This window comes from Indicator indicator, chromosome 7, assembly GCF_027791375.1.
Source record: "Indicator indicator isolate 239-I01 chromosome 7, UM_Iind_1.1, whole genome shotgun sequence".
In the NCBI taxonomy this organism is placed as follows: Eukaryota; Metazoa; Chordata; class Aves; order Piciformes; family Indicatoridae; genus Indicator; species Indicator indicator.
The window spans coordinates 4,464,208-4,489,165 of record NC_072016.1 but is presented as its reverse complement, the minus strand read 5'-3'; the positions used below and the strand labels follow the sequence as shown (position 1 = coordinate 4,489,165).

At 41.8% G+C, this 24,958-nt stretch overlaps 1 protein-coding gene across 1 annotated transcript in view; it reads right to left on the bottom strand.

Annotated features, from left to right (window-relative positions):
• HSPA12A (heat shock protein family A (Hsp70) member 12A) overlaps window positions 1-24,958 on the bottom strand; it is a 59,810-nt gene that overhangs the window by 30,793 nt on the left and 4,059 nt on the right. Inside the window, exons 2-6 of the mRNA XM_054382319.1 lie at window positions 14,168-14,213; window positions 12,006-12,091; window positions 10,896-11,023; window positions 2,185-2,371; window positions 1,169-1,273 (exon numbers count right to left, since the gene is read on the bottom strand). Of these exons, the coding sequence (XP_054238294.1) occupies window positions 1,169-1,273; window positions 2,185-2,371; window positions 10,896-11,023; window positions 12,006-12,091; window positions 14,168-14,213 (552 nt within the window). The remainder of the gene's footprint in view (window positions 1-1,168; window positions 1,274-2,184; window positions 2,372-10,895; window positions 11,024-12,005; window positions 12,092-14,167; window positions 14,214-24,958) is intronic.

The following is a 24,958-nucleotide window of genomic DNA, read 5'->3' as shown; positions in this document are numbered from 1 at the left end:
TCTCCCAAGTAACAAGAAACAGGACAAGAGGAAATGGACTCAGGTAGGGCCAGGGAAGGTTTAGGTTGGGTATTAGGAAAAATTTGTTTACCATAAGGGTTGTCGGGCACTGGAACAAGCTGCCCAAGGAACTGGACATGTAGATGTGGCACTGAGTGACATGGTTTAGTGGTGGATTTGGCAGTGTTAGGTTTATAACTGGACATGATGGCCTTAAAGGCTTTTTCCAACATCAATGATTCTATGATTCTGTCTTACAGGACAAGAACATGAAATTCACCCCTGCAAAGGGTCAGCACAGAGGCAAAATACCACAGCCTAACTGCACCTGGTTGGCACACATACAACAGTGAAACTGTGTGAAACAGAATAAAGGACTGTTGTGCAAAGGTACCTGTGTGGGTCTGGGTAATGGAAGCTGTAAATCTGTACTTGTGCAGAAATCCATGGAGGCTGATATACTGAACCCCAGTGCAGGCAAGTGGCATTGCACTGGCATAACTACACTATTTCCATCAGGCTAGCCAGCTTGTACACCTCAGCAGGTGATCTTTGTGCAGACTTACAGCAAGATTCAAGTCACCAAACCACAGATGAGCTTTTAATAATCTCTCTATTGCAAAATAAATCCAGCTCTTCCAACTTCTCTTTGCTTAAATCAGGGAAGACAAAGGCAGGTTGGGGCAGGAGATGTAGGTATGTGCCCATCCTATTGTGTTTCATGGTGCCAGCTCTTAAACGTGAGAGCGAACCTTGCATGAACACAGAACAGTCCATCATCCGGGAGCAGAAGTGCATGAAACAAGGACAGATTGTCTCACATTGAATTCCTGAGCTTCAGTTCCTGCACTTGTAAATTTTCTTTTGAAATCAATGTTTTTGCATGGAGGAAAAAAAAAAAGGCAATAGGAAATATTTAAGCTGAAAAGGGGATATTCAGAATTCACAGGGATACAGTTACCATTAGTGAATCAAGCTTCCTCTGTGTGAGGGGAAATCACTTCAGGCTACTTACTCCAGTCCACAGCCTGTCTACAGTTCCTATGCTGCCTTGCTTTGTTTACATCAAATACTACTGAGGTCAAAGCTGGGCAAGGTTAGAAGTGTTAACCTCATATTTATACCAGCTATAAATACAGGAAATCTAGATAAGGAAGCCTTATCCTACCTTTAATGCCTGTTCCTTAAAGAATTGCAGAGCATAAGCAAATATCTCAAGTGCTTTGACTTTTTTGCCATTTGCAGCTGTCAGATCTGTCTCCATAGTAAGATTCTGTATGAAAGGAAAAAGAAAAAAAAAAACAAAAAACAACAACCTGGAAGTTATTAAAAGGAAAAGATAAACCTGAAATTAATTCCCACTGCTCAAGGGAAGGGAATTCTTTATTATCCACCTGGTTAGGAAAAAGTGACAAGACTATTCTGAAGAGGATCTAACTCATCACTTCAGTTTCCTGGAGCATGACATTTAGACTTTGTTTTTAAAAGCCCACCATGTCTACAGATAACTGCATGCAAAGACAGAAATACAGACTAAATATTAAATAATTACAACAAGTGTATCCATAATTAATTGTAATAAAGCTGCACACTGCAAGATACTTCATCAAAGATAAGTTAAAAGCATAGAGTTTTGGCTTCCCACGAACACATGAAACCAGAAAACACCTCCATACAGAAAGTACTGGCCAAGCCCCAAAAATTTAGAGTGGATTGAAGACAAAAATATAATCAGTAGGAATAACATCAAATCAACAACATGAGTTGCACTTGCAGTTCTGACAATGAACTCTGGGTAAATCTGCTCCTCTGCACTAGATTTCAGTATGGCTCTTATATTCCATTCCTGCTTTCTGAGTAGATTTACAGAACAAACCAACCTCATGCAGATTCCCTAGACAGCTGGGAATCTCAGCAAGGAAAATTAGGACAGGAAGATCTACAGAAAGCAGATGTTGAACTTCTAAGATCTAGAGAGAAGGCTGGCAAAATATACTTGCCAAATGCAGTGAGAAGGAAAATCAATCATAATGTTAAGAGTTTAATTTTCTTTATTTACTCTCCAAACTTAGAGCTGCTTCTCATCTCACTAACACTCTTTAGGCAAACATCTATTACTGTCCCACTGGAAGATAATTTGAATAGCAAATGCACCATTAGCCAGGAGAATTGGTTAATACTTACACCAGTGGTATGCAGTTTCATCTTAAACTTTTCAAAATACAACCAGTGTTTTGATTCAGTGGGATCCAAGTCATGGTAGAAGTCTCTTGCTGCATACCCAAAGCTATGAAACTTTCTCTCTGGTGTGAGGAGGATTGTGGTTGGTGTCTTCTGATTGGATACACCTGGATCTCCACCTTCCCATCGTCTAGTCCAACAATTAAAACAGCTTCAGTGAGTGACACCAATAATTACAGCAACAGAAAAAAAAAAATACTGTGTGATGAGAAAAACAAGGTGGTGGGCAGTTTGTACAGACTGCTTTCCCCTCCAAAGACACAAACTCCCATCCTTGTGATACCAAAATCAAGTGGTTTAATTCACACCCATTTCAGATAATTCAGTAAATTTCACAGTTAGCTGCATCATTTTTAAGGAAATCATCATACTCTGTCTTTGATAAGAGTACAGGTTCCCTGAATTAAGCCATACACAATTAATCAGGAAATCAAACACAGGCATGTAATAAGTATTGTACAAGGGAAAAAAAAAGGGGGGGAGGGGGAGAAAAAAAGTAATCAAGTGAACACTACTAATGAAAACTCAAACCTAGCAAATGAGTGGCCTATCTAATTGCCAATCAGACTCCATGAATGCTGACTTGTCTGGGTTATTTTCCCCATTCTAAATTAGGGATCTGTTAAAGTCATCTGAATGCCACTGAGGAGAAGTTGACTAAATTCCTGTTTCTGTCACAGAAGGCTCTCTGAAGCAAGCCAAGGCAGTTCAACCAACGTCTGATCATGTGTCGAATTTCCTGGACACCTGGAACTCTGAAGACATGTCTGCAGGTGTGCAGTGCTCTGCCTTGCACTCTGTACACACCTGAAGTCGATGGATTTTGTGTTTTAAATGCCTAAAAAGTGTAAAAAGTTTTCATCTGTAAACAATAAACCTGAATCCCCCAGTCTCCAAATATCTTACAGGCACCAAGACGCTTCCCTCACTACCATCCACTACAATAGTGAATAAAACTTCCCTATCGTATCAAGATTGTGAAAGTATCTTCAGGAAGACCCAAGAAGCACAAAAGTACTAAGGTGAAGGCAAGCCAAAGCTTGTTTCACAGAGTGGATAAGGAAATAAATACAAACACCAAATATGGAACACCCAGCAGCAGGAATCTGGAGGGGGAGAGGGGGACATGGTGGGACAATAAGGTCAAAAGGTAGAAAGTCATACCACAGAGATAGCTGTAAGCACTCTTGTCTTCTCAGTTCTTTATCACACACACACAAAAAAAAGGCAGAATGGAAGAGCAAGAAGCTCACAGCACTGTTCCTCCTCACCCCATATACAAGTACTTTCAGCATGGGAAACAACCATTAACCAGAAAACACTTTCTTAAAAAGGCATCAGTGGAAAAATCTGCTTTCTGCTGTCAGACACAATCATAACACAGCTCAAACAGGAGCCAAGTTAAGAGCACACAGGCAGCTGCATTCATTATTAAACCACATGTTCATTGCTTTTTTCTAAAGATAGCAAAACACACTTTCATAATATACTGCTGCCAAGTCCCTGTTCTGGAGCACAAAAAGGTTGCCTTGTTCTGTGGTACTTGTTTGTGTGACATAGGAAGATTATGTAGGGGGAAAAAAAATAAAGAAAAAGAAAAAGAAAATCTTATTTTCCATTTAACTCTCAGGAAGAGTTGAATCAATTGTAAATTAATTGCCCTCCAGACCAAGGCAGACAACTGACATGGAAAACTGCAATCTAAGGGGTTAATACTTGGCAAAGTAACAAGGAACAGGATCTTCTAGAGTGCTGGAAACCCTTCAAACCATTCAACTAGATCAAACAGAGGAAAATCTGCCCTTTTCTGCACCAGCAGCAGTGATGGCAGGGAATCACATCTATGAATTAACTTCAGCATAGAAGGCAATTCCACTGCTTGGAAAGCAGAAACAGTATGATGAGAAGTGGAATGATTTCCACCTTCACCACTCAAAGAAAGAAACTTGCCTAAACCTCCCTAGCCCTGCTGCTCAGCCCCCGAGCTATTCCCAGTTGGCAAAGGTCATTTCTTCTAACCTGCTGCTAAAGATGCAGGTGGTCAAATCCAAAACCTTTGAGTAGGTTGTAACAGCAAACATATGGTTCCAACGTGAAGAAGCTGGGATCCCACAGTCCATGAACAGAAAGCACTGCCTATTTCACCAGGCTGGTCAATCCCACACACCCTCTGCAAGCAGAGAGGAGACAGTCTGCTATCATTTTTGCCTGGAATCATTAATGATTCATTCTGAGTCATTGGTGGGAAATTCCATAAATAGGACGTGGCCTATAACAATACTTTATTTTTCATTATGGCAAGGCACATTTTCTCCTTCTGGAATAAGTGCACTTAAAGTGCAGTTTAAATGAAGACAAATTGATGCTCTGTGGTATGGGCTGAAATTTTCAAAGTCACCTAGAGAATTGGATGCTCACTTCCTGATGAGTTACTGATGGAAACTAGATACAATAATTGCTCAGCACGTTCTAAAGTTCTCAGCCTGTATTACTGTTCAATTACAGAAAGAGCAATAAGGAAACAGAAGGGGAAGTCCAACTTTACCACCAGCAATCAAAAGACTTAAAAATATTCCTGTGTGCCATATTTTCTAGAGAAGCAGCTGCAAAGGCACGTGCATGGTAACTCCTGAGTGCCCTAGCCACACTCCAGTTAGTGGAGGCTTGTAGTGAGTAGGGCTAAGATTTCAACACTTTTATTTGCAGTTTTCTTTCATGTCCCAATACAGACAAAATAATGGTAATAATGCTTTTTTAGGGGAAAAAAATGCCCATTAAGAGCGTGGACTAATAAATGCCCAGCAGTACTCTAAATGCATGTGGGGGATATTTTCTCAGAGCAAGATCAGAGTTCAAAATCTGTTCAGGCAAAACCCAAGGCAGATTTCTGCCTCAGACAGATGAGACCAGTGCCTAGGCTGATATAAAGTAGAGCAGCTTGAAAGTGCAGCATACACCAAGTTTATAGCCACAGAGGATCTGACTGTATGTGAAAAGTGAAAATAGAGGCAAGAGGAAAGTTAGTTAGGAAAGGATCACAAGGTTATACTAAGGTTAGAGAAACGCCCTTCCTTACACATGAATCTGGCTAACAGAGCAAAGAAAAGGATCCATGCAGAGCAAAGAGAATTTGATCCAGAGCTGCAGCAAACAATCAAGAAAACAAAGCAGTGGGGTCATCAAAGCATAGCCAAACACTGCTGGAGTGTGTGTGCAGAAGAACAGCAAGTATGTGCCTGCCAAGAACAGGGAAAAGAAGGAAAAAGGAAAAACTTGAAGGCTGAAATAAAGTTGCACTGAAAAAAAGACCACATTCTCCCTCCTTCCAAGGACAGGCTCCAATTGGTTTCATTATCACATGCATTTTTCCATTTACTTCCTCCATTTGTTAAATTCTCACATTCAGTTTGCTGCTATTTAGCCAGGAGGCAAAATATTCAAAACTTCATATAAGTGCATCCATAGGAGTTTTCATCTCTTCTCTTCAAAGGAGATGTTATTAACTTGTTCTACAGGACCAAACTGTCTCTCATTACAGCTCTGGCACTGCCCTGCTCACTGAAGTGCTTGCTGAACTCATGGCCAGGCAGTTCACAAACATTTACTCACAGACTCACAGTATGCAGAAAATACCACTCATTGTCACATATATTTCAACTTTGCAACAGGAGCCAGAAAGTAACCACAACTATCTTTACAGAAGCTGTGGGGAAGTAGCAAGAACCAACAGGCATGAAGTATTACCTAAAATTGATAAAACTCTGCCCTGGTGAGACCTCACCTGGTGTGCTGTGTCCAGCTCTGGGGCTCCCAACACAAGAGAGTCATGGAAACAAGGAGCACCACAAAGATGGTCAAAGGGCTGGAGCACCTCTCCTATGAAAACACGCTGAAAGATTTGGGGCTGTTCAGCTTGGAAACAAGAAGGTTCTGAGGAGACCTTATAGCTGCATTTCAATATCTGAAGGGGACCTACAGGAAGGCTGGGAAGGGACTATTTAGAAGGGCTTGTAGTGACAGGACAAGGGACAATGGTATTAAACTGAAGCAGGGTAGATTCAGGTTAGACATCAGGAGAAAGTTCTTTACAATGTTCTTTACAATACTGGTTGCACAGAGATGTGGTTGAGGCCCTGTCCCTGGAGACATTCAAAATCAGACCCGATGGGGCCCCAGGCAGCCTACTGGCTACTGGTGTCCCTGCTCACTGCAAGAGGGTTGGACAAGTTGGTTTTTGAGGTCCCTTCCAACAATCTGTGAACCTGGAACCTGTTCATCGATCATCTAGAAACATGACCCAACTTCAAACACATGCTTTAGTCTACTGAGACGAGCAAGACTACTCATACATTTAAAGCATTGTATAAGCTTAAAGAACTCTGTTATGTCAATGTTTATACATTAGGATTTTTTTTGTACTGGTCTTCAGAGCAAATAAACACACAGAGTCAAAAACATGACTTTCTCTCCTAATTACACAACTAGAGCCGTGACTCTGCTGGCACCGCACTCAAATGTGATAAAAAACTCTGGGTGCTCATTCTCTTCTGAAGCAGGATCTTCTAAACACAACCATCTTACCCTTCATTGGGAGATTTGAAAAGCAGCTTTGTTAAAAGGCAGTCAGAAACCTAAACGTCTGGAAAAGATCAAGACTAAGGAAAGGAGGTGGAAAAAATGTTTGGAAGCAAAGAGGAGCGTGCATCATTGGTATGGTTTATGTGAATGTAAACATTCCCGAGTGCGGGGCGGGAATTTACATTTGCTCTGCTGAAATGTTTGTAAATTATCCTACATGTTGGCTGACACCCCTCAGGCTGTGCAGCCATCCAAAGGGACCTGGACAGGCTGAGAGCGGGGTGCAGGCAAACCTCATGGAGTTTAATAAGGACAAGTGCAAGGTCCTACATCTGGGGAGAAATAACAACAGGCACCAGGACAGGTTAGAGGCTGCCCTGCTGGAAAGCAGCTCCACAGAGAAAGACCTTGGAGTGCTGGTGGACAGCAAGTTCTGCATGGAACAACAATGTGCTCTGGTGGCCAGGAGAGCCAGTGGGATCCTGGGATGGATCAGGAAAGGTGTCCAGCAGGACTAGGGAAGTTCTTCTACCTCTCTGCTCTGCCCTGCTGAGACCACACCTGCAATACTGTGTTCAGATTTGGGCTCCCCACTTCAAGATAGACAGAGAACTGCTGGAGAGAATCCAATGAAGAGCCACGAGAATGATTAGGGGACTTGAGCATCTCCCTGTGAAGAGAGACTGAGAGCCCTGGGGCTGTTTAGTCTGGAGAAGAGAAGACTGAGAGGGGATCTGGTCAATGTCTATCAATAGCTGAGGGGTGGGTGTCAAGTGGAGGGGGCCAGGCTCTCTTCGGTGGTTCACAGTGGTAAGACAAGAAACAATGGGTTCAAACTTGAACATAGAAGATTTCACCTCAACATGAGGAGAAACTTCTTTACAGTGAGGATTACAGAGCCCTGGAACAGGCTGCCCAAGGGGAGTTGTGGAGTCTCCTTCTCTGGAGACTTGCAAACCCCACCTGGATGCATTCCTGTGCAGACTACCCTAAGTGATGCTGCTCTGGCAGGGGGTTGGACCTGATGATCTCTTGAGGTCCCTTCCAACCCCTGATATACTGTGATGTTAAGCCTTGGCATATGCAGAGATTGAACCTTTTAATACCTTCTGAACTACTGAGGCCTTGTTCTGATATGTATACTCTTCTCCTTCTCCAATGTTATGATGAGTATTTATGCATAAATATATATAAAAGTATTAGACACATTCTTTAATAAGTTCTTTTTAGCTATATTGTCCTCAAAACACAGAAGGGGCCAGGTTGGGAGGGACTCCAAGGATCATTTGGTCCAAGCTTTCTAGGTGATAGTTTAAATGAGAGGGTGCAGCACTCTGTCAAGCAGAAGCTTAAAACTGACCAATGCAGGGGAATCCACAATTTCTCTGGGTATATTATTCCAATGTCTAGCTGTTCCCTTTGAGAAAAACTTTCTCCTGGATTACAATGAAAATCTCCCCAGGAGTAACTTACACCCATTGCCCCTTGTCTTTTTCATGTGACTCCTTGTAAAAAGGGAGTCTCCATCATGCTGGTAGCCACTCTTTATGTACTGGTATGTGCTAATAAGGTCTCCTCTAAGCCTTCTCCTCTCAAGGCTGAAGAAACCCAGTTCTCTCAGCCTTCCCTGCCAGCAACATTACATTAAAAAAATATTAAATCATTCTTGTTATAAAAATACTTTCCATTGTTTGAAATACCTGTTGGAAATGTGAACACATTTGCCACCTCAAAAAAATATGGTTCCTCTCTTCCTGTTCAAAGTATATCAACTGATTTATTTCATTTATTTTTACATCATTATCACCTAAAATACCTACACAGGCCTGAAATCACAACTAGGATAAGGAATCACAACTATGCATAAGGAATAAAATATGGTGCTTTGAACCATAAGTAGTAAAACGTCAGTTAAGACTTGCAATACACCCACAGCTGGCCACACAGAACCTAGATTCCAGTGTGCCAGTTACCTACAGCAGGAATCCTGGCACCTTGGAAGGAGAATCCAGTCTGTAATTTACTGTAGTACAGTGTGAACCCAATGGCAAAACCAGGTCCTAAGGTAAAATTTGGAGTCCAGAGAACTTAAAGGACATCCCTAGAAAGAGCAATGATTTCCCATAGTGCAGCTCCCACAAAGATTATGAGAACAATGCAGCATATAGGATTTAGACTTGCTCAGGTACAGTTTCTAAGATATCTTCCCTCATTTCACAGAATCAACAAGGTTGGAAAAGACCTCAAGGATCATCAAAGTCCAACCTGTCACCCAAGACCTCATGACCACTAAACCATGGCACCAAGTGCCACGTCCAATCCCCTCTTGAACACCTCCAGGGATGGTGACTCCACCACCTCCCTGGGCAGCACATTCCAATGGCCAACCACTCTCTCTGTGAAGAACTTTCTCCTCACCTCCAGCCTAAACCTCCCCTGGTGCAGCTTGAGACTGTGTCCTCTTGTTCTGGTGCTGGTTGCCTGGGAGAAGAGACCAAACCCCTCCTGGCTACAACCTCCCTTCAGGTAGTTGTAGACAGCAATGAGGTCTGCCCTGAGCCTCCTCTTCTCCAGGCTAAACAGTCCCAGCTCCCTCAGCCTCTCCTCATAGGGCTTGTGCTCAAGGCCTCTCCCCAGCCTCATTGCCCTTCTCTGCACACGTTCAAGTATCTCAATGTCCTTCTTAAATTGAGGGGCCTCATCTGACCTCTTTAAGAAATTTGATTATTTGCTGTCCAAAGAGAACAGAAATTGATAAACACAGGTTCTGACTTGACAGTCCTGTAACTTGACACAGCAACACATGGCCTGTCCTTTGACTTCTAGCTTGATGCAGCCTCCTGCACTGCTCAGAGAAGAGATGGATGAGATGCATGAACAGCCTTGAATCATTATCTGTCCACACTGTTAAAGACAGGTATCTTTGCAAGTGGACAGCATACCATCTTCCCAGAACCTCCCCCCCTTTAGATGGGATTTCTCATCACTCAGCTGCATTAGATCTCTGCAATACTTTACCCCCATGTACAAACCAACTACACAGGCAGACTGCAGAATCAATACTGTCTGCAGAGATTTACAGTGCTGCATTCAGCTAGCATCTTTGCTTAGAAAAATGACAATATCTCCCACTGGACTACAACAGATTAGTCTTTTTGCCCTTTTGTTCTCAATATTACAGTGCTGCAAACAGTACCTTACCTACTGCTACAGCAGCAGCTTTGGTCACAATAACTTCCATGGCCAAACTTTTCAGACATTACCTTGTTTATGTCTGAAATTGTCTATATCTTAGGCTTCTTACAATACAATCACTTTAAAGATACTTCAATAAGAACTGTATAGAGTTTTAGCAGTCAAAAGCTTTTTAAAAAGACTACAAAATGTTATAAAAATGGTTTGTAAGGGCAATTCTTCAAGGGACTTGGCATAATATTTTTTGCATTGATGATTTGGATTATATTTAACCAAGAAATAAAAAAGCCTACATAACAGCATCTAAAGCCTGTCCCTTACATAGATCTAACACAGAACAACTTTCACAGTCATGTCTTTTGATTGCTTATTTCCCAGTATCACTGGTTCATTGTCAGAGATTTTATTCCAATTCAATGCTGAAAAGCTAAAATCAGCCATATGAAGTCCCAGTTTCTAAAATGCCTGTAACTAAGTGTGGACACACAACTCTATGCAAACATGATTCCAAGGGATCCTGGGAAGTGTTGTGACCCTCAGTAATGCAGAGTTTCTCTCAGTCTCCAAGACAAGTGCATCCTGACTTAACAATTATCACTCCTCCCTGAACAGTTCTAAATAGTCACTGATCCCTCCCCTCTGCTCATCCCATCTTGTAAACTCAGCAAAACAACAGAAAGAAAATGATATTCACACTGATTATTAAAGCACAGTAGAATACAATGAGATGCAACAAAAAACTATAACCATGAGAAAGGTCTCACTGTGGCAACACCAGACAAATCTAGACACTTCAGGCTCCTGCAGAAAACATCCACAGCAACTGCAGACAAAACCATGTTATCACAACCAAATACTAAATGCTGCATTGCAGCCCTTACCTCATTACATGAATACATTCTGGCTCCTTGGTGAAGCTGTAGGCGTAGCCACTGGATGTTGTGCCAAAATCAATAGCCACAACAACAAGATATAACTGTTCTACAGCATCATCTGCATCAGAGTCCTTCTGTTAGAGAGCAGAAGCAAAACAGACACTGAGTCATTGACGAGAATAACTTCAGGCTGTCTTACCCTTCAGTATTTCATGCAGATCTCTTCAATAAAGACTTCCCTAAAGCTGCATTTGTGACCAAAGCTGACACCAGCAAGCTGCACATTCCAATGGAGGTGCAAATTCAATATACAGCTCAATGTATTTGCTGGAGTCTTTTATATTACAACCTTCTGAATCAAGAGTTTCCTTCATACTCATTCTTAAGAATAGCTTTATCATTAAAACTTATGGCTAAACACCAGGTTATTGGTTTGGGGATTGTTGCTTTTTGTTTTGTTTTGTTTCCCTTAAACTGATGAACTGAAGAATACATTTATATCCACCAGTGTGGTATCTCTGGTGGTTTTAGGAGTTAATTATATCATAATACTGAACATGAGGTATTACTACCATTCAAAACTAATGAAGATAGATCAACCCAAAATACAGCAATAGCTTTATATCCCATGATAATTATTTATTTAGGAATCATTTACATAACACTTGTTTTGTAAGCACTATATGTACCGCTCCCTCCTGCTTGTGCTAGAACGTGGAAAGCTGTTCAGCTACTTACAGGGGAATTTTAATGTTCCTCCTTGCCTTTTACCTGTAATCCCACAATCCCTGGAAAGTACAATCAAGAGCAACACTGCAAAGCAATGAGGGGTAATGATTTGAAGTTAGAGAAGAGGAGATTTAGATTGGATGTCAGGAACAAGTTCTGTACCATGAGGATGGTAGAACACCGGAACAGGTTCTACCAGGGAGGTAGTTGAGGTCCCATCCCTGGAGATACTCAACTGTCAGGCTCACCAAGTCTCTGTGCAACCTGATCTGTGGAGAATGTTCCTGCTCACTGCAGGGGGATCAGACTAGATGACCTTCAGAGGTACTTTCCAACCCAGCCCATTCTATGATTCTACACAGTGTATGTTGAAAGCACATTTCTTACCACAATATGTGATGGAGACAGTGGAGTTATTCCAGGGTCTCCCAAACTCTTGGCTGGTGATGAGTAAGCAGATGTGGAAACTGCATCTGAAAGGAAAGAAAAATTCTTCAGTGGTAGTAAGCAGAAGGAGTAGTACAGGACAGTTGCTTTGCATCCTGCTGCAACAAATGTGCTGAAAAAAGAAAGTAAATTCCACAGCCAAAACGCAAAATGTGTTTTTTGCCCTTACAACATGCTAAGACACAACAACTGCAGTTTTGGTGTGAAAATGTTTGTCTGCCCTTCATGACTAACTTCCATTCTTTTGCCTGTTATATTATCAAGTAGAACTGTAAAAGTCCTAAGTAGAGAAGTCATAGTTGATACAATCAGCTTGACCGCCATACACATTACTGGCCTAAGATTTAAATGTATGAATACAGAACTACAAAGAAGTTGTCAGATCGAAAAAGATAGAAAAGAGAAAAAAGAGGACTTGATACCGATTTGACAACACAGAATAAAGTTGCCATCAGGCCATCATAAACCTTTATTCTGAAACTTTCCCAGTACTGTCTCTGTTTTTATTCTTCAATGCACTCTGCTCTGAAACATCTTGCAGCTGTTAACAAAACTGCAGGACAAAATCCAGCTGGGAAAAAAAGGAAACTATTATTAACAAATCATCAAAGAAATATTTCTACTCTGCATACAATACTGCAACTTCATTTAAAGGAATACACCAAATAAGTGACAAATTATTGTGATGAACTATTTGTATTTTTCCTTCTTGTATTTAGCCCGTTGAGGACAGAAAAGTAAATTGCTTGTTAAAATAATTAAGCACTGATGACTCAGACTGATTTACATATAATATGTTCTCCTATGCAGACTGCAACAGCTTATCAAAACCTAGAAAAGCTACCACACACCCAGCCCATGCTCATGGTATCCTCCACCTTCACATTTAAGCCTTGAGTTTACTGAATTCCCTTATGCAGGATACAAGCTAATGAGATGCAAAGCAGAATTATTTATTAAATCTCCAAGTATTAATAGCCATAATAAATATTGAATAATACATTTAAACATATTTTTGTCACTGACTGGGGTGTATCATACAATGAAATGCATACTCATGCACAACAAGTAATTCCTAGACATGGCTGACAAGTCACAGCATTATCCTAAGATGACACAGGAGCTGCTCTCTGAGAAAAGACTTTACAGCTACTTAATGAAGAATTCTGCTGCTCCTGGTAATTAAATATGTGTTATTTCCCAAGGGAAAATGCAAAAACTCTGCAGCAGGCAACTATGGGGGGGGAGAATCTTCCTCTAAATGTTAATATCGCTCTTGCAATGTTTATTTGTGTTCAGGTTATAATATGTGCACTCAGTCTGATCTGCAGAAGCAAAATGCTCACATTTCCTATACAAGTTCTTCAAGAATCTTATATGTTGCTCCTCTTGTAATGAAGTACAAAAAGCCACAGGCCAAATGTGAACAGCACAGAAGCTGCTCGGTTCATTAAGACATATTTGGATCAGATGCTGTTTACCAGCCTCAGATGCTGTTAGCAGCCTCCTTTGTGCAATTTCTTCCTCTTTTCACAACAGATCAATTTTTGTGCCATTAACATGGCATTTTCCATAGAGTATTTCAGCACAGGAAAAAAAAAAGGGTTACTAGTAACAAAACATGTTCCTTGCATCCCGCTGTCATTCCCAACTGGACCTGAACAGATTAGGGTTGGAGTCCCTCTGCTACAAGGACAGGCTGAGGGAACTGGGGGTGTTCAGCCTGGAGAAGAGAAGACTCCAGGGAGACCTAATAGCAGCCTTCCCTTACCTGAAGGGGCTATAGGAAGGATGGAGAGAGTCTGTTTGCAAAGGCCTGAGGTGATAGGACAAGGGGCAGTGGCTTCAAACTAGAGAAGAGCAGATTTAGATTGGATTTTGGGAATAGGTTCTTTACTATGAGGATAGTGGAACACTGGAACAAGTTGCCCAGGGAGGTGGTCAAGGCCCTGGAGATATTCAAAGTGAGGTTCAGCAGGGCTCTGTGCAACCTGATCTAGTTGAGGATGTCCCTGCTGACTGCAGAGGGGGTTGGACTGGATGACCTTTGGAGGTCCCTTCCAACCCAGACCATCCTATGACTCTAAGACTGCACTACTTACTCAACTTCTTTGGAAACTGGTACATTTCCCCCACTTCAGATGCTGGCTTCGAAGCACAAAAACATAGACATCAAACCCCCATCTATGTGTTTTCAGTCTCTTTGTTACTAATTCTTTTTGTTACCTGTTTCAGCACTCCTGTTTCAGTGATCTGTTCTCCAGTCTGTCTTCAGTTTATCAGCCTGGGTATACCTTCAGAAGTTAGTTTTAGCACTCTCAACTCAGAAAATCCTGTGTGACAGTATACACATGTTTTTTATCTCTCAGCAGTGACTAAATAATTTGTGTAATATTCATTTTCATCCAATGAAGCTGTGCTAACTTGGGTGGTTTCTATGAAGAACTTATTCAACCCAATTAACTTGTGGTAATCCAGAGGTATAAAATGCATACAGGGGCACTCTTTGTATCCACAAGCACATTTTTTATTTATTAGGAAATAATTTAAGCAGAGATCGGAGGTCTCAGCTATTATTAGCTTTCTACTTAGCTATTAGTAGAAAAGACTGCTTAAAATAGAAATCAGGCTTAAATACATGCATAAAAGAAATATAAATCTTTAAAATGCTCTTGGAAACTCATGCATAAAGGCTGGATTTGTGCAAGGGCTAACTTCTAATCAACTGCCCAATTTTGCTGGAAATTTAAGCTCTTGGTGATTTACAAGTATTTCCTGACCAGAAGAAAAAAGTCCTTCCAAACCCACAACAAGTCCACACTGTATTCACTGTTGCTCTTGTAAATACCCCAGTAAAATAAATAATTCTGAGTCCTGCATGACAGCAGCCTAGAGTTTTGTTGGATCAAGACAGGAAAACCATGGAAGGCCACACTACAACCTCTAAAGTAGCAAAGTAAAATTTTACCCAAACATAGTGATTCTGCAGAGCTCTGTCATGGTGGCACAAGCAGCAACTGCATTACAGAATCACAGAATTATTGAGGCTGGAAAAGACCTCTGAGATCATCAAGTCCAGCCTATGACCTAACACCACCACATCAGCTAAACCCTGCCACCAAGTGCCACATATGTGGAAGGCCACAAGAAGGTCTCCTCAGAGCCTTCTCTTCTCCAGACTGAACAGCCCCAACTCTCTCAGTCTGTCCTCATAGCAGAGGTGCTCCAGCCCTCTGCTCATCCTGGTGGCCCTTCTCTGGACATGTTCCAGCACCTCCAGATCCCTCTTGTAACATAGACTCCAGAACTGGATGCAGTACTCCAGGTGGGGTCTCACCAGAGCAGAGTAGAGGCGGAGAATCACTTCCCTTGACCTGCTGGCTATGCTTCTCTTGCTGCAGCCCAGGATCTGGTTGGCTTTCTGGGCTGCAAGTGCACACTGACAGCTCCTGTTGAGCTTCTCACCCACCAGCACCCCCAAGTCCTTTTCTTCAGGGCTGCTCTCCAGCCAGTCCCTGCCCAGACTATATTGGTGCCTAGGATTACCCTGACCCAGAGGTAGAAACTTGCACTTGGTCTTGTTGAACCTCCTGAGGTTGGCTTGTGCCCACCTCTGCAGCCTGTCCAGGTCTCTCTGGATGGATCCCTTCCCTCCAGCCTGTCTGCTGCACCACACAGCTTGGTGTCATCAGCAAACTTGTTGAGGGTGCACTCAATGCCACTGTCCATGTCACCAACAAAGATGTTGAACAAGACTGGTCCCAGGACTGATCTCTGAGGGACCCTGCTTGTCACTGGCCTCCACTGGGACATGGAGCCATTGACAACCACTCTTTGGGTGTGGCCATCAAGCCAGTTCTTTATCCACTGAATGGTCCATCCATCAAACCCAGACTGCACCAGCTTGGAGACCAGGTCTTTCTTAAAGACCTCCAGGGATGGAGACTCCACCACCTCCCTGGGCAGTCCATCCCAGACCCTAATCAGCCTTTCTGTGTTTCTGTTTCCTAACATCCAACCTAAACCTCCCCTGGCACAGCTCCGCTCCATGCCCTCTTGTCCTGTCACTAGTCACCTGGGAGAAGAGCTTGACCCCCATCTGACTACAACTTCCTTTTAAGTAGTTTTAGAGAGTGATAAGGTCCTCTCTAAATCTCCTCTTCCCCCAGCTCCCTCAGCTTCTCCTCATCAGACCTTCCCTCCAGCCCCCTCAGCAGTCTGGTTGCTCTCCTCTGGACCTGCTCCAGCACCTCAACATCCTTCCTGAAGTGAGGGGACCAGAAGTGCAGGCAGTGCTGGAGGTGAGACCTCACTAGTGCCAAGCACCTCAGCAATTACCTTGCAACTCATTTCATGAGACTGCTAACTAAATCATGTGCAAGAACTGGGGCAGCCATAATTGTTATACTGCAACTCAGCTGTTAAAAGAGGTCCTGACACCATCAGAGAGTTTTCAGAGCTAGTGAGTAAGTGCAGTTCAGAATACTGCTAAGCTAAAAAGTCTTTTAGCAGAGTAGTCAGCATTTACAGCAAATGGTTTGCCAACCAGTCACCCTGCATTTAATCACACAAAAACCTCCAAAGGTCATCCAGTCCAACCTCCCTGCAGTCAGCAGGGACATCCCCAACTCGATCAGGTTGTCCAGGGCCTCGTTGAGTCTCACCTTGAATATCTCCAGCGATGGGTCTCAACCACCTCCCTGAGCAACCTGTTCCAGTGTTCCACCACCCTCATAGTAAAGAACTTGTTCTAACATCCAGTTTAAATCTGCTCTTCTCCAGCTTAAAGCCATTGCTCCTCATCCTGTCCCTGCAGGCCTTTGCAAACAGTCTCTCCCCATCCTTCTTGTAGCCCTCTTCAGGTACTGGCAGGCTGCTATTAGGTCTCCCCAGAGCCTCCTCTTCTCCCGACTGAACACCCCCAGCTCCCTCAGCCTGTCCTCATACCAAAGGTGCTCCAACCCCCTGACCATTTTCATGGCCCTCCTCTGGACCTGCTCCATCAGGTCCATGTCCTTCCTATACTACAGAATCACAGAACATTAGAGGTTGGAAGGGACCTCCAGAGATCATCGAGTCCAACCCCCCTGTCAAAGCAGGATCACCCAGGGTAGTCTGCACAGGAATGCATCCAGGTGGGTTTTGAATGTGTCTAGAGAAGGAGCCTCCACAACTTCTCTGGGTAGCCTGTTCCAGTGCTCTGTCACCCTCACTGTGAAGAAGCTGAGGTGAAATCTTCCATGTTCAAGTTTGTACTTGATGACAGAGAGAGCATATTCTCACAAGATACCTTTTCTTTAGGGGGTGTGAGGGCTCCAGACCTGCATACTGTACTGCAGGAGAGGTCTCACCAGAGCAAAGTGGCAGAATGCCCTCTCTGGATCTGCTGGCAATGCATCTTTTGATGCAGCCCAGGCAGTGATTTGCCTTCTGGGCTGCAAGCTCACACTGTCTGCTCATGTCGAGACTTCTTCTGACAAGCAGTGACGTAGTTATAAAAAGCAAACCAAATTATGAAATGCAGGACTTTATATTACCTACCTTACCTACACTGAAAGATGTTAAAATATGCATGTCCATGGTTTAATATTTTGTTGAGTCAGGGATAAAAAAAATGTGCATTCTTATAACTCCCTTCTGAAAAGTGGTAAAGGCATGGATATTCCAGCACATCTTAAAATCTCTTCTTTCTAAAGGATGATGATTGATTTGAGTTGAAAGAAAAAAAAAATCAGATCCTGTTCCAAGCCAGAGAATGGGAAAGGGGTTGCAAAGAACCTGACTTGCAATCATGCAGCAATAACAGCAAGAAAAAAAAGCATGCCTAGCCTTCATGAATAAATTACACTTCTTAACAATTTAAAAAGACGTCCTGTGCAGTATCAGGGTAGTAGGAACAGCTCTTACAAGCAGGATGACTTAGTAAGTCTTCTGTAATGAAACAACATAATTGTGTCCCTCAGAGCTCAAGTTCCAGCATCATCTCCCATTTTACTGAGGATCTCCTCTGTGTCAAACTGCACACTATGAAAAAAAAACATAGAGCTAAACAGCACATGCTAAACAGACTTTGAATTCCTGACAAACACTAAATTCCTCACTGCACACTAAAATGAATGGAGCAATCTCATCTGGAATCCAACATAAAGTAGATCTTCAAACATTTGCACCAGTATTTTGAATAATCTTTTTCTAGAGCTGATGCAAAATTCTTGAATAGAAACTCTTTTAATTTGCTTATGAAACAATGTGAACAGCAACCTGAAATATAAATGTCCATATCAGGGACCTGGAAAATTTATGTGTGCAAAATAAATTTGACTACAGTACTACAATTTCTGACTTTAGTCTTAACCTAAGCAATTGCTAAGGAAAACCATGTGCTTTTTCAAGGTGACCAGATGAGGCAGGGAATAGAGAAGACTCACACTTCAGCATTTTTTTTTTCCTAAACATTCAAAGGGTCCTATCCCACTTGCAAACTCCCAAACAATCATAGGACTGGTGAAATTGTCAGATCAGCAGATGCTGAACTAAAAATGAATCCTGGCCATTATCATATTAGCTGCAATTGCTGGCATAGCAGATTTTATTTCAATTATTTCTTCTTTTCATCCAAACACACACAAGAGTTTATTTTCTGTGGTTTCCTCCAATAGCTAATCAGTTTAGTTTTTCCTTTTTGTCAGCAAATGATCAGCCACATTCCAGATTTCAACAAAACGCAACAAAGGATTAACCTTTAAGTGTCACAGAATACAGAGTAAAAGCAAAGTCCAGAGCACTCATCAAAAGCATAGTTGTGAACATTTCACTGGGAGCTTGCTCAGCTGAATCTGATTTTTTAATAGATCTAGAGAGCAGGACCAATCTTGCTATCTGATTAGAAAGATCAGTTCATGGCAGCTGATACCCTCTGAAACCAATCAGTCTGTTCTGACTGTTTGGGAGTCCCTGCCATGCATTCCTGTTCAGGACTGGATTACCAGACATGAACCAGGCTGAGTAAGGGACTGGAGCACTGCCCTATGAGGAGAGGCTGAGAGCCCTGGGGCTTTTTAGTCTGGAGAGGAGAAGACTGAGAGGGGATTTAATCAATGTATATAAATATCTGAGGTCTGGTTGTCAAGAGGGAGGGGAGAGGCTCTGCTCAGTAGCACCCTGGGATAGGACAAGGGGCAATGGATGGAAACTACAGCACAGGAGGTTCCACCTCAACATGAGGAGGAACTTCTTCACTAGGAGGGTCACAGAGCACTGGACCAGGCTGCCCAGAGAGGTTGTGGAGTCTCCTTCACCTGAGACTTTCAAGTCCCATCTGGATGCATTCCTGTGTGACCTGTGCTGGATTCTATGGTCCTGCTCTGGCACGGGGGTTGGACTCAATGATCTTTGGAGGTGCCTTCCAACCCTTAACATCCTGTGACCACTACAGTCCCAGATAATCAGTTTTAAGACAACAGGCTCCAACAATCTTTAAGAAAGATGACTACTAAACCTCACAGTGACAAGCCACTAAGGTGGTACTAACAAAATTTCAGCACTTACACAAAATCTTCTCTTTTCTATTAAATTCAGCTTTTAGAAATATTTATCTTTCTGTAATTCAGCTCCACCAGGTACCAGCACAATTTTCTGCTTCACATACCAGGGAGATTGTTCATTTCAAGAGCAAAGCAGCATGCCACAGCAGTGGCTTCTCTGCTAACAGAATATTCCCTGCAACACAAGTAACATAGACAACAGAGAAGCTGAAGTTCTAGCAAGAGTCTCTAAGCAAGAATTTAGTAAGACAAGTAAAAGCAGGAATTCAGAAAGCAGGATATTGCTGCTCAACAGCATCAAGCACAGAAAAACAGTCAGGTCAGGTCAGTGTTTCATGTCACCAGTTCATCATATAGAAAAAATCCCAACAATTTAAACAACAAACAAAAACAAAACACAAACCCACCCCCAAGTCTGCCATCAGAAATCCCAGCATGGACCTTTTCAGACACATTCTGCAGTATTTTTGAGTCATGCCAACAAAAAAGAATGCTTGTCCAGGAAACAAGTGTACTTTCCAAATCTTTGCAGACCTCATTTCCAAGTGATGGTGAAAGGGATTCATCATGGTCTGGATTTCCTACAGCCATTTTGAAAACCGGATAATGAGCAGCTTCACTAGAAAATCATCTCTCTGCAGGAACATGTCTGAACACTAGCATGTATTTTATATCCCAAACAACATATCTTAAGTTCATTTGTCTTTCTATCCAGCCAGAGTGGCCACAAACCCAACATTTGATAATTAAACTCTTCCCTTAATTTTCCTAATCAACAATAAGAACAATGCTATGCCCCATTTCAGATCATACTTCTAGCATCTTAAGAACTGCTTTCACAATAACAAGTAATATTTTTTTTTGATCCACAATGTACAACACAATGGATTCTGTTCATTGTGCAGATCTGAACCTCTGCTTTAGCTTGAGGACCCTATGGGAGGACCCAGATCCTACACACTTTTCCAGGCTCTCCCAAACTCCCAACTGAGAACACCTGCAGTACACCATCCTGCCTCAAAAGAAAACCTGCAATAGTGCTTTTTGATTTGTATAATGCATACCCACTGTTCCACATGCCAAATCTGTTCAGCCTCTGAGTTCTTTGTAGGCAGAAGAACCAGATGCACTGGGGAGGTCAGAATGCATCAGATCTACAAAAACATCATTATTGCAGTCAAACTTTATTGCCCAAATAAATCTAAGTTAACTGAATGTACTGTGTGCATTGTGATCATATACACAGATCTTGCACCTATCTGATGGCTATTTTTTTTCCTCTGGAATTTCCAGCCTTCCAGCAGCTAGTGAGACTGCTGTATATAGCTATGATCTCAGTCAAGCTGCTGCTCATACCAAAATCTTGGCCAAATTCTTCATTTTCTATTCAAGCAATATCTCTGGATTTAAAATTAAAGCAATAACAAAAAAGGATATACCAAGTCAAATGTGAGTATAGGTTGGCCATCAGGCACTTAAAGTATGGAATTAGAGCCATCATTTTCCCCTCAAAACATTGTATATCATTTTGAGCAACAACAATAATTTTGCTGCAAGCAAAGCTTGCTAATCATGTTTGCATGAATGGAGAAGTATTTACCATATTGCTATTAGCTGGCAACTGCTGCACTGATGAAGAAACCTTGTTCAGCTTTTCCTATTGCTAAGAATTTGCTTTGCATTAAGCACAAAATGTCACAGCTTCCAAATGTAACATGACAACCTAGAGCATTTTACTGTAAATACAAAGATGGCCTTTGAAAATAATTATAGAACGACACACACACACCAAAAAGAAAAAAAAAATAAAAGAGAGAGAGAAAGAGAGGAGCAAATACAAAAAACACTTAAAATGCTCTTATGCATAATGAAAAGATCCTGTATTTCATATCAGGAATAAGAACCTTCTGTTTCTATTGAAACCAGTGACACCACTGCCATTACCATCCACAGGATCAGAGTTCTTTGTTTTAAAATGCCAGGAGGCATCCAGCCGGATTGCTGGAAACTGCAATGCACTTCCCTTCTAAGTACATGGCCACAGCTAATCTCTGATACAAATCCAAGTTTCCTGATACCCTTTCATAATAATTGGTCACCCAAAGAGCTGGGATTCATCCCACTGATATCAATTAGAGCACACTGATTTCCTAAGTAAAAAAAAAAAAAAATCTCCCAATTCTTTGGATCAAATTCTAAAAATAAGATATGCTCCTCATTACAACTTTGACCTTTTCCATTTATGCTTTTCCACTGCCTCACACCACAATTACAGTTTGACTGGAGAAATTACTTTTCCATTATGCTATCAAGCTTTCTAAGATAATTTAAGTTTTTAACATTATTGTTAAGAGCAGCAGAAAAGCAACCCCAGGTTTACCCCAACACTCAGTTTGTGGATAACATTCATTTTCCTGCACCTCACCAGCAAAGCAAAACCAAAATACACTACCTATTTGCTGTGAACTTAATTTAAGCTGAAAGTAATGTACAAGAACTTGCAAAATAACTTTCTGAAGAGGCCACATGGGCTATGCTCACTTCTGGGTTTTGGTGGGTTTTTTATGGGATGTAGGCTAAACTATTTTACCCAGCTTTGAGGTGACCTTGCTAATGCTTGGTAAGCAGAACTAAACTATGCACACTTCACAACTGGGTCTGTAAAGCCTCAGCCAGGTTCTTAGAATCATAGAATCAGTCAGGGTTGGAAGGGACCACAAGGATCATCTAGTTTCAACCCCCCTGCCGTGGGCAGGGACACCCCACACTAGATGAGGCTGGCCAGAGCCAGCTAAGCCAATAGCTAAGTCTGCCCTGAAGCTATCTTAAACTCAAATCCATTCCCCATCTACACTGTAGAGTCTTAAATTCAGCTCCACCTTGAATAACCAGACAGCTTTCCAGCTTTTGTGATCAGTCAGTCAGCTTCTTCTTCCCTCCTAGTCCTGTCATGGTTCCAACTTGCTCAGAACCTGCTCACACCCCAGTGCCTGGGGTTTGGGGAACTTAGCAGAGGTGTCTTGCAGTAATCACTCTCTTCCTACATTCCAGCTCTTCCACACCCCTGTACTACTGCCAGGAGAAACTAAATTGATCCATGTAAACACATGTTAGAGAGAGCAGGCTGCACGTGGTGATAAAGGTGGGTTAACAACAGATTCTGCAGCTCCAAGTAGAAGACAGCTCTCCAGGATCTAAATATGGCATAGGTATAGTTCAGTAATAGACACCTTTAACATGTACTAACTAACCTTCTCTTCCTTCAACAAGCTTTACTATGAACTTGCCTCCTTTAGGCTTCCTTACACTATTTGCCTCTGTAAACAGCTCTCCTGTAGGTCCCATCTCCTTCCTTGCTTCCTTCCAACAAGAAAGACAGGGGCAGAAAACAAAACACAGATGTACAGAACCTAGGTTCTGTCAAACACTATCTTCCTTAGCAAAGGTTTCCTGCTGCTTCTCCTTCATCATCACATCTGTCATCACCCACCTCATCTACTTGGTTCACTGCAAGGTTGTCAGGAATGGCACTAATAAGATTATGCTCTAATTCCCAGGGCCACACTCATAAACCAGAACATTTGTGACACTAATCACTTTCTTTGGGAAAAACTCCACTTACCCGCTGAGGGTGGGAGAAGTTGGTTGCTTTTTTTTGTTTCTAGAGATCAAGATCAAAATATCAGAGAGTTGTCAGTTCTCTGGTTTACTGCAGGCTCCTATTTACAAACCATCTCAAGATGTAATGGTATCCTGAAAACAACTGAGTGCTAGATGTACCTTTCTAGATCAAAGTATTCCAAGAAATACTATTCAAAAACTGAACAAGAAATAGTGTTCAGCTTTTCCAGACCACATGTCCAGCACACAGGAGTCTGAACTTTTGGAGGGTGATACTTTACTTCAAAGGCAGAAAGGTTATTTAGTTATCAAGCATTCCTAGATTCATGAAGTATCTTGCAATGCATCAGCTGGGTGAATGCAGTGACTCCTTTTCCTTAGAATTTGGGAAAAATACCTGATTTGAAAGGAATACTTGAAAATGCTTTGTCTTCTTCATTTTGATAATCTTCAGGAGTGCCAAACATGATTCACACATCTGTAGTCCTGACAACAGAAAACAAACCTCTCTCCTCAACCTCACCTTGCCCTTCCCAAAAAACAAACAAACAAAAAAACTAAACAAATGAAAAAAAACCCCCAAAAAAAAAAAAAACAAACAAAATTAAAAACAAGAAAAAATAAACAAACCCAAAAGCCAAACCACACAAAGAAAGAGGGAGATAGGGTAAAAGGAGTAGCCAAACTAGAATAACCATTATTTCTCATAGTAGTCAGCAAGAATGATGCTGTATAAAAATCAGAATATCAGAATACTCTTCAAGGCTATTAAACCTGATTTTGTTCAAAGGTGGGAAAATCAGAGAAAGTTACTTGTGGCAAAACTGCAAAAATTGGTATTGTGTTTGACAATTCATTAGCAAAGTCATCTGGGAACCCATAGTCCATGGCTATTGATTTAGCCTGAGTAACACTTTACAGCTAAATCAAAAGTAAGTTTGTACTTCTCTATTATTTTTATTTTACAATCTGGAAAACAGATGAGCTAATCAGGCTTAAAGGAAAACACCTCATGAGAGAGGCCATAGACTGAAGAAAGTATATGCTTAGGATTTGTAGAGGAGTCACCTACCAAAAATCGATTTCCAGAGGTTTTAAAATTAGGACTCATCAGGCTTATATTCAAGTATCATGACTGTGCATATACACCACATAGAAACCAACCAAAAATCCATTTCCAGAGGTTTTTAAACTAGGGCTCATCAGGCATACATTCAAGTGCCATGACTGTGCATATACACCACACAGAAACCAACCCAAAATCCATTTCCAGAGGTTTTTAAACTAGGGCTCATCAGGCATACATTCAAGTGCCATGACTGTGCATATACACCACACAGAAACCAACCCAAAATCCATTTCCAGAGGTTTTTAAACCAGCAGTCATCAGGCATACATTCAAGTGCCATGACTGTGCATATACAACACACACAGACCAACACTGACCAAGCAGATGAGCAGCAGGAAAGTTACCCTACCACAGCAACAAGTCAACAGTGCAGCCTGCAAAGGAGTTCCTATGGCTAAAATGGTAACAGGGGCATAGCTGAGTAAGCAAGATTGCTACTACAAAAGGTTGATTTTTGAATGCAATAGTTTCATATTGAAAATACTGAAAGCTTTTGTAAATGGCATATCCTGCTGTTCTGATTACAGCCTGTGCTCTACTAAGGTATCCATGGAAACTTGAGGAAGAGATGTTAAATTTGTTGGATCTGTTGGCACCAA